Source organism: Panthera uncia, chromosome A2 (genome assembly GCF_023721935.1).
Source record: "Panthera uncia isolate 11264 chromosome A2, Puncia_PCG_1.0, whole genome shotgun sequence".
NCBI lineage: Eukaryota > Metazoa > Chordata > Mammalia > Carnivora > Felidae > Panthera > Panthera uncia.
Genome location: NC_064816.1, coordinates 53,722,090 through 53,732,704, shown reverse-complemented (window position 1 = coordinate 53,732,704; position 10,615 = coordinate 53,722,090). Strand labels below are relative to the sequence as shown.

The following is a 10,615-nucleotide window of genomic DNA, read 5'->3' as shown; positions in this document are numbered from 1 at the left end:
CTCGTTGGCCTGGCTTCCCTCACGCCACGTGTACTCTTCATCTGGATAGTGAGGGACTTCTGGTATCTGGGGAGGCTGGTCAGAACCTTCCCCCTTCTCAGGCGCCATGAGGCCGGGAACAGAGGGATGCAGGCTTGGAAACTCTTCTTGCTCATGGCAGACTCTGGTTTTCTAAGGCAGAGAGAAACTGTGACGTGGGATCTGCAAGAAACTGTTGTACATCTTCTCCTCCCTTACCTAGCCCCCCAGCCCCCCAGCCACGCGCCCAGCCAGCCAGCCACCCATCCGTCCACTCATTCCTTCACATCCCTTCCCACCCTGACACCCAAGTAAAGAAGAAATAAATGGTCCAAGGGAAGAAATCAACCAACCATCCAGCCATTTTATTTGTCCATGCTGCGATCCGGGCCCAGTGCTGACATTGGGGAGTCCAACAGAGCCCAGACACCGAGGGGCTCCCAGCACGTGGGGCCATCAGGCTGTGGTCTCAGAGGTATCTGAGTTTCACCAGTGTCTGTGGGCACAGAGCCCAGAGGAGCCATCTCGATGGCTCAACACAATTGCCAAAGGTCCCTGCACACCACACCTCACCCACAAGCGGAGACACCAGGGGACCAGCATCTGCCCAGGCGCACGCCTGCATGCACATGTCACCCTGAATCTCTCAGGCACATGGAGAGAGAGACACACACAGCCGGGCATATGCGGGGGCACACAAGATGTACGCACATCAGGACCCCAGAGGGGTGTGAAGGTGCAAAGTCACACAACGACCCCAAGTCTCCCGAAGGTCTCACACACACACACACACACACACGTGCACACGGAAATGCAAACGGACACATGTTAGGACACCCACAGCCTCTTGGAGGAGAGCTTTCCAGGTCGAGAGGCACTGGATGTAGGTGGAGCCGGAGCAGAGAGGCCTCGTCTACACCTCTCTGCCAGTCTGCCCCAGGACTGTGACATCCGTAGGAAGCCCTGCCGTCCTTGGGACCCCTCACCCCAGCTTTTCTGCCCCGTAACCGAGGACTTGGCCTCACCTCTCGGGACACACGGCAATGGGAGGGACATCCTGGCGAGAAGCAGCCTCCCTGAGCTGGTTTCTGCTGAGTGGCGATCAAGCCCTGTGATGGTCACCCAATGCCAAGGGCACGGGCCTGCCTTCCACATGGCTCATTACGAGGTCACTGCTCAGCGACCCTGCTCAAAAGGCCTGAGCTTCACAGATGAGGCTGGGGATCTGATTCCTTTCCCAGGTAATACCGATGACACTCAGTCCAGCCATCCAGGGGCCACTTTTGCCCACTTGGCCAACAGAACTCGAGAACCCAGCTATGTGAGGGTCCCCATGGGGACCAGGCCTCGTTCCTCCTTACCCCAAAGTGAGTACCGGAATTAAGAAGAAGCACAGGCCATGGAATGATACAGGCAGACTCGATATAAATAAAATATTCATATAAAAATAGTCTCTTAACAAAATATTCTCTCTTATCCAGTGGCTCACTTTCCAAAAGATGGAAACTGCTGGGAGTTTTATTATTATCTTTCCTCTCTCTCTGTATTCCAAACTGGATTTTTCTACTGGTGTCAGTTTGAGCTGGGAAGGACTCGAGGGTGGGAAACGTCTCCAAATCTGGACCAGCTTAAATTTCTGGATAAGTAGCAGCAAACAGCAAAAAAATATAAATGTGTGTGTATATATATCTATATATGTATAAAGGACATCTGCTCTTAAACATCTAGTGCTGTAAGGGGGTACCTGCAAAATCAACTAGTAGAAATATCTGCATAAAGAATAATTATGTACAGTTCTACTCGGCTCCTTGCCCTAGTGACAAAATTATCCCGCAAGGAAAGCAAGCGGTCCACTTTGATTGCAGAAAACGGATCCCGACGAGGTGGAAGGATTCTTTTTAATTAAATAAATTAATATTATTTTTTTTATCAGAATAAATTGTTAAATATTGCTATGTTGAGGCCCAAGGGTCCAGAGCTCCTGGTGCAAAGAGGCTCTGCTCCTGCCAAGGAGGGCCCCCCACCCGCCGGCGGTGTCTGGGGTTGGGTGCAGCAGCAGTGGGTGAGGAAGAGAACAGGCAAGGGCTCTGGAGAGATCTTTCCGACCGGCGCCCGCCGGAAACCCCGCAAGAGGTGTCCCTACAGCAGAAAAGACAAGCTCAGCATTCCTGCGGTTCCCCGTGCAGATCCGGGAGGAGACCCGCCAGGGTGACTCCAACTTGGAAGCTGTCCGGTCCTCCCCGCAGTCTGACTTGCGGCTGGAGGCGCCCACCCGGCCGGAGGGCGGCGCGGCGGCGTGCGGGGCTCACTTGCACGTGTACACCTCGGTGCGCTCGCTGCAGGTGTTGCACTTGACGTAACAGCACCAGTGGAACTTGCAGTTGCACTGCCACACGCGGGCGTACTGGTGGGTGTTGTAGCCGCGGCCGCAGCACATGAGGTCGCAGCCGCTGGCCTGCGGGGCCGTCTTGTTGCAGGCGCGGCCCTGCGTGCCCACGCTTCCTGTCACCGGGTCCTCCTCGCAGTAGTTGGGCGACTTCTCGATGTACACCAGGTCGGTGTCCATGGGCTTGCGGTACGACAGCGGCTTCTTGATCTTCAGGAAGGTGGGCCGCTTGTTGCGGCTGGCGCGCACGGGCTCCACGTGAACGGCCTCGTTGTACTTGTCCTTGAGCACGTAGCCCAGCTCCCGGAACTGCGGCAGCGTGGTCCAGCACGTCTTGGTGGTGCAGGAGCCCGACACGCCGTGGCACTTACACTCCAGCTTCATGTTCTCCTCCAGGATCTGCAGGGGCGGGCGGGGAAGAGCACAGCGCACACGTCACTGCACGCCGGCCACGGGTGGCCTCCAGCCCCGCCCACCCCCGCCCTTCCGCCCCGCCTGGGCTTCCTTCCTTGTAGGTGGGGGAAACTCACACCTGGTGTCAAGTCCCTCTCACCTCCGGGCTGTGGGCTGTGCTTCTACCTGGAACTCACCTCTTCTCCTGGCCTCCCAACTCCTATCTGGTCCTTAGACTGGTGCTCAGATCAGGCCAGTCCAGAGCACACGGAGGTTCTCTTTGGCCGGCACAGGCTTAAAATCATTTTGAACCAACACTTGAAAACCGGGAGCTAGACTTCCAGGTGTTTTTTTTTTTTTTTTTTTTTGACAAATAGAAAGGGCATCTGGCGATTCTAGAGTGAGACTCAAATTATTTAATAACTGGTACAGCTGAGTGCTGACGTTTGCGCATGGAAGCTGGCCAAAAATGCCAGCATGGCAGTCCTGCTCTCCACGATCTCTGCCACACTGCCACATGCAACAGCGCCTGGAGCTGTACCTCCAGCTGCCTCCTTCACGGGCTGGCAACCCCCAATTTGCCACAGTCCCACCACTCCCTACTGCCTCCCTAACCTCAAGTATGTATTTTCAGAGGTCATCTGCTTTGACCACTTATGACATCTGCCAGGCACAGTGATTGGGAACCCTGGCTCTGATCTAACCTTCCCTGACCTCCAGGCTAAGATGATGTGCCTCTTCTTCTGAGTTGCCAATACCTTTGGGCTCCCATCGCCATGGCACTGAGAAGCAGCACTGTATAGGGAACAAAAAGCACAGATTCTGGAGCCTGGGTTTAAATCCCAGATCTAACATAAACCTGCTGTGTGCCCTCGGGCAACTTACTTGAGTCCTCTGTGCTGCAGTTTCCCCATATGCAAAACAGGGATGATAACTGTAATTAATTGTAATCACGCAACAAATTACCTGACAGCAACAAAAAGGAATGAACTTATACACACAAGAAAAACAGATCTCTAAGATGTGATGCTGAGCGAAAGAAATTGGATGCAAAAAAGAAACATACTGTACGATTCCACTGATATGAAGTTCAAGATCAGGCAAAACTAAAGGCTAGGTTTCACTTGGTCTTTATTTGCATACACGGGCAGTGGGCCACAGATGGCCTGTGAGCTGCATTTTCCCGACACCTGCTTTGGAATATCCCAGCAGGAAAAGAAGGCAACATTTACGCAACTCCCCATGGTACTAGATATTTAGGTTGTTTTCAGGCTGTGGATTTTTTTAAAAAATCTTTTCTTTCCCTCCCTTCTTTCTTCTTCTTCTTCCTTTTTTTTTTTTTTTTTTTTTCTAAATTTAAATTCAAGTTAGTTTATATACAGTGTGGTCTTGGTTTCAGGAGTAGAACCCAGTGATTCATCACTTACATATAACACCCAGTGCTCGTCCCAACAAGTGCCCTCCTTAATGCCCATCACCCATTTAGCCCATCCCCCCAGTCCCTCCCCCTCCACCAACCCTCAGTTTGTTCTCTGTATTTAAGAGTCTCTTATGGTTTGCCTCCCTCTGTTTTTATTTTATTTTTTTCTTTCCTTCCCCTTTGTTCTTTCTTTTTTTTTAAACTGTATTATAGAAGGGAGTATCTTTGGAACTAAAGCTTCTCTTCCCTCCTTATCATCTTTTGCCTGATTTATCCCAACAGACATTTTTGAAGCTCCTACTGTGTACCAGGCCCTGGGAGGGGCATGTGCTAGTGAGCACAGTTTCTGGGTCATAGTGTATATGAGCATTTTCATGGTCTTCATCTGGACTCCCAAATTAATTTTGCCTGTTGTATAGTGGGAAAAAAGTGCATTAGTGAGTAAATGACTGAATATTAGTCACCTGTATACACACTGGGCCCATGCTTTTATATATGGCATTAGTTAACTCCATGAGGTTAGTATGATTCCATTTTACAGGGGTCAAAACTGAGGCTCACTATGTCCTAGAGCTGGCCTATGAGGCATTCAGAGGAAAGGGTCTTATTGCTGAGGGTTGTGCATCAGCTGCTTGGTGGCTGCTCACTTGCTTTGTGACCTTGGAATTATCACACCCCCTCTCTGGGCCTCAGTTGCCTTTGCTGAAACATGCAATGAAAGCAATTCTATCTTTTCTGACAAAAGTCAGGGTGCTGGAACAGAATCAGACATTCAAAAAAAATAGTCATTAGTTCTGCCTCTGGGCCTGGGCCTGTGTGGGTGCTGGGGACACAGAGGTGACAAGTTAAGGTCCCTGTCTCCAAGGAAGGGCTCCTGTTCAGGGTCCTCCCATTTCTAAGAGCTCTGCATCCAGGAGGAGGTGACCAGTGCTCGAGTCAATGGACTCAACAGGAAGGGAGGGCCACCCTGTTTCAACCACGGTATCGGCAATCGAATGAGCCAGCAACGCCACAAGCATCCAGAATGTTCAGGGACAGAGAATCAAGTTGGCTGAATGCTCTGATTCCAGGACACCTAGTGTGATAGAGCACCTACTGCATGCAGGCAGCCTCGTATGACCTGCACACACATACAGCTGGTACTGATGAGCAGCCCCCAAATAACACAAATAATGTCCCTTTTGGTTGTCAGTGAGGAGATAGTTCCCAAGCGTCTGACCCTCCTTCTGGCCTTGGCCTGAGAAGCACAGAGAAAGAGCAAAGCTCAGGGGTGTGGCAATGCGCTTTGGGGGCCAGGTGAGGCAGCAGCTTCCGGCCCACTGAGATTTCAGTGCAGTCAGAGATTTCAGCCCAGACATGCTGGGGACACTCAGAGCGGATTCTGACAACACTGAGGACATTAGGGCACCTGGAGCCCTCTTCACGGCTGGTGGGTGTGCACACACAGCACGCATCTAATAAAGCTGAAGACGCTCAGAAATTTCACTTCCAATGTATATACCTGAGAGAATCAAATGTTTGTGTGCACAGGAAACAGGTTCAAGGACGTTCATCGGCACAGCATTCATGGACACACGGAGAGTGCCCAGTGTGGACTCATGATCTCTCTCCACTCTGGGCACTCTCCATACGTCCATCCATGATGGAATGGGTAAGCTGAGGGGTGCAGTCAATGGGACATTACAGGATAGTGACAATGAACAGCCACAGCAAACCACACCAACAGAGGTCAAGGTCAGAAACACAGGGGAGAGGGAAAACAGCAATCATAAAAGACTTCCACAGAATGATTTCATCTATACCAAGTTCAAAAGTGGGCAAAACTGGGTTGTATTGTTCAAGGGCACATATAGAGGGGAAAATTACAATAAAAGGCAAAGAAGTGAGGGTCACAAATATCAAGACAGTGGCTGTACCTGGAGTTGGGCACGAGGGTTTGTGGTTGACAAGGGTCACCTGGGGCACTTCTGGGGTGCTGGCAATGTCTGTTCCTTGATATGGATGCTTTATAATTATTCTTTTAAACCAATGTAGGTGTTCTCTGTGCTTTTTTGCACAAATGCTTTATCTCACAATTTATAAAAATGCAACACGGGACACCTGAGTGGCTCAGTCGGTTAAGCATCCGACTTGGGCTCAGGTCACGATCTCAGGTTCGTGGGTTCAAGCCCCGCGTCAGGCTCTGTGCTGACAGGTCGGACCCTGGAGCCTGCTTGGGATTCTGTGTCTCCCTCTCTCTCTGCCCCTCCTCACTTGCACTCTGTCTCTCTCTCTCTCAAAAATAAATAAACATTTAAAAAAATGCAATGGGTACAATAGCTACTAAGCACAGGAAAGGATGCTCAACATCATTAGGCATCAGGCAAATGCAAATCAAAATCACAGTGAGATACCCCTTCCCACCATCTAGGATGGCTGACAGAAGAAATACAGACATAGCAAGTGTTGGCAAGGGGGTGGAGAAATGGAAACCTTCACGTGACGCTGGTGGGAATGAGAAATGGAGCAGCCCTGTGGAAAACTATCCAGTAGTTCCTCAAAATGTTAAACAGGGTTGTCACATGGCCCAGTGCTATGACCTCCCTTGAGTCTTACAGCCCCCAACCACCATATTCATGTGTTGAACTCCTAACCCCCAAGGAGTAAGTGGGGACTTTGGAGGTTCTTAAGTCATGAAGACTTAAATGCCTTGTTAAAGGAGGCTCCAGAGAGACCCCTGGCCCCTTCTACCGTGTGAGGACACAGCGAGAAGGCACTGGCTTTGAGCCAGAAGGAGGGCCCTCACCAGAAGGCAACCGTGCTGGCGCCTTGAGCTTGGACTTGCAGCCTCCAGAACTGTGAGAAGTAAGTGTCTGTTTATAGGGTCTGTGGTATTTTGTGACAGCAGCCTGAACAGACCGAGTCCGCCCAGCAATTCCGCTCCTACAGATACACTCAGGAGAAATGAAAACATATGCCCATACGACAACTTGTAAACCAAAGTGAACAGCAGCATTCTTCATAATTGCCAAAGTGTGGAAACAACCCGACTGTCCATCACCTGATGAATGGATAAACAAAATGTGGCGGATCCACACAATGGAACGAAAAGGAATGAAGTGCTGACACATGCTACAACATGGATGGACCTTGAAAGCATTGTGCTCAGGGACAGAAGCCAGACACAAAAGACATAAACGGTATGACTGCATTTATGTGCATTGTCCAGAATAGGCAAGTCCGAGAGACAGAAGGTAGATTAGTGTGGTTTGGGAAGAGACTGGGGGAAAGGAGGCACAGGCTTCTTTCTGAGGTAACGAAAATATTCTAAAATTGTGATCATGGTTGAGCATATCTGAGAATGTGTTAAAAACTGTTGGACTGTTTACTTTAAATGAGTGCGCTATATGGTATGCAAATTATACCTCAATAGAGCTGTCTTTTTTTAATAGAAATTTCTTTCTTTCTTTTTTTTAGTTCATTTATTTATTTTGAGAGAGAGAGAGAGCGCACACATGCTGGGGAGGAGCAGAGAGAGAGAGAATCTGAAGCAGGCTTCCTGCCGTCAGCGTGGAGCCCGACGCGGGGCTCGAACTCACTAACTATGAGATCACAACCTGAGCTGAGATCAAGAGTCGGACATTTAACCGACTAAGCCACCGAGGCGCCCCAAGCTGTTTTTTTTTTTTAAGTCCCTGGAAGGTTTTAGTGAAAAAGCAATAGGTTGTATTTGTGAGGTTGTGACACCCAATGTTTTCGCTGTGGCGGATGCTGGGCCCTGAACCCCAGTGGCAAGGGTCAGGCTCCCGGGTCAGGTTGGGTGCAGCTGCCACTCCCGCACATCGCCTCCCTCTTCCTGTGAGGCCACAGCTGGCCTGGGGCCATGGCAGTATTTGTGTGGGCCCCTAATCAGATGATGTCCAGCCCGTTAACCCTGCAAACTCTGCATTTTGAGAGACTTAGTGATTGCATTATATCCGCACTAAGCCGGGCATAATCGCAGCCGCCCTTGCCAGAACTGGCCACCCAGACGGGCATCCGGATGGGCACCCAGCCCTCTGCCCGAGGCAGGGGACAACAGCAGAGGAAACAAGTGTGGGACAAAGCCACATTCTTTGCGGCCCCTGCCCCCACCCCCCGAGGCCAGGCTGGCTACGGGCTTCTCGGCTGTCCAGGGGGACTTCCAGGACTCCCTTTACACTTGAAGAGTCTGGACTGTGATGCAGTGACACGGAGTCAGAAGGTTTGCAGGCTCTAAGATGACACAACCCGGTGTACCCTCCCAGTGCCTGGCACGCAGCAGGTGCTCAGGAAATGTCCAAAGGTAAACTCACCATCAGGGTGCGCTCAAACTGTTCCATGACCAGCAAGGGGCACCCTGAATGTTCAGGGTCCGGGAGGCCTTGCCTGGCCAGGCATCAACCCTGCGTCGCTGGGCCGAGGGGAAGTGGGGAGGACCCCCGGGGCAACCATGATTCGGGGAGGGGCAATCACAGCGCTTGGAGCACCCGGTATGGACACGTGTCAGTATTTTATGTCCCTGGTGGCACTGCTGGGTCCCAGCTTACAGAGCAGCCACATAAGACTGGTTGGGGTCTGCCATTTCACCAGTCTGTGATGCAGACATGCCTCAGTGCAAAAGGAAAGTGAAGGAGAAAATAAAGCTGCGAGGCCTGGAGTCTGGTGCCTCACGGTGTCTCGGGAGAACATGGGACTCCTCCCACCTCCCGCCAGTGCCCTGGGGTCTGAACACCGCAAGGGGCCTCAGGTTAGTGGGGTGGGAGGACTTTGGGGGCAACAAGAAGTTCCTGCTGCAGGGTTCAAGTTTTACCTGACGAAGGGGCGGAGTTCCCTTCTCTTCCCCACCTGTCGCTGCTGCTCGGCTAGGAGATGGGACTTTATCATGAGTGGACAGGGAAGCCAGTGGAGGCCAGGACCACGAGTCAGGATTTATAAAGCTTGCGTAGCCGTTGTAAAAAACGTACCACATTCGCGCAGAGAGACTGTGCGTGCCGGGGCCGGGCGTGTGTGTGGGAGATGCCTGTACCTGCTGCTCAGCTTTGCTGTGAACCTAAAACTGGTCTGAGAAACAAAGTCTATTTTTAAGAAGAAGATCTCAGGGGCGCCTGGGTGGCTCAGTCGGCTGAGCGTCCGACTTCAGCTAGGGTCATGATCTCGAGGTCTGTGGGTTTGAGCCCATCGTCGGGCTCTGTGCTGACAGCTCGGAGCCTGGAGCCTGCTTTGGATTCTGTGTCTCCCTCCCTCTCTGCCCCTCCCCTGCTTGCACTCTGTCTCTCTCTCTCCCTCAAAAATAAATAAAAATAAAAAAAAAATTTAAAAAGAAGAAGATCTCAGAAGAGAAGCTGTATGCGGGGATGGTCTCTGGCGTGGAGATTGGGCCATCTCTGATGCTAACTGGCTGTGTACCTTCGCTGGCCCTCAGTTTCCCCATTTTGAACTCAAGGGTCTGAACTAGATGATCTCCAAGGCCGCTTCTGCCACAGTCTCTCTGTCTTCTGACTCTGTCTGTCTTGGCTCTGTATCCATACTGCTTTTAACCTATACAGAGTGTTTTCAGACCCTGATGACATCTGATTTTCCTGACACTCCCTGACAGATGGACATTAAACTCCCATTTCACAGGTAAAGAAAGGGAGGCTCAGAGAAAGGGAGGGACTTCAGCAGGTTCACAGAGTGTGTGTCCATATGTGTCTCCAGACCGCTCCCCACACTTCCATCCCTTGTTGACCTTGCCCCAGGGGACGAAATGGCCTCTGACCGTTGCTATTGGTGATTGGTTGGTTGGGCCGGCTGCATATCAGTCATAGGACAGTTTGAATGCAGCTGTGACTTCTACCTGGGCCTGACCAGTGGAAGGCACTAGAGGGAGACTGGAGGGAAGGAGGAAAGTCCTGACAAGTCCCGCTCCTACTTGCTCCCTACAGGGCCTCACATTTTCCATCTCCCTAGAAAGAAACACCATACCCATTAGAAGTCATTCCCTATGTCTCCTTTCCCCTCAGTCCTAGGCAACTACGAAACAGCATCCTGTCTTATGATTGGCCCCTTCTAGACATTTCATAGAAATGGCATTATACAACAGGTGGCCTTTTGTGTGTCTAGTTTCCTTCATTCAGCATGTTTTCAAGGTCCTTTTCATGGCTGAATAATACTCCGTTGTCCAGATATGCCACACTCTGTCCCATTCATCAGTTGTTGTGTCCCCTTTATGATATATATTTTTAGGTTTATTTATTTATTTTTCGAGAGAGAGAGAGAGAGAGAGAGAGAGAGCATGCATGCACAAGCAAGGGAGGGGTAGAGAAAGAGGGAGAGAGAGAATCCCAAGCAGGCTCCGTGCTGTCAGCACAGAGCCCAATGCAAGGCCCGAACTCATAAACCATGAGATCATGACCTGA

General features: G+C 51.0%; 1 protein-coding gene across 2 annotated transcripts in view; it reads right to left on the bottom strand.

The window, feature by feature from the left end:
- Positions 1 to 377: 377 nt before the first annotated feature.
- WNT7A (Wnt family member 7A) overlaps positions 378 to 10,615 on the bottom strand; it is a 78,090-nt gene continuing 67,852 nt past the window's right edge. For both annotated transcript variants that reach the window (XM_049641067.1, XM_049641066.1), the window contains exon 4: positions 378 to 2,803. In XM_049641067.1, the coding sequence (XP_049497024.1) occupies positions 2,324 to 2,803 (480 nt within the window). In that variant the 3' untranslated portion in view covers positions 378 to 2,323. The remainder of the gene's footprint in view (positions 2,804 to 10,615) is intronic.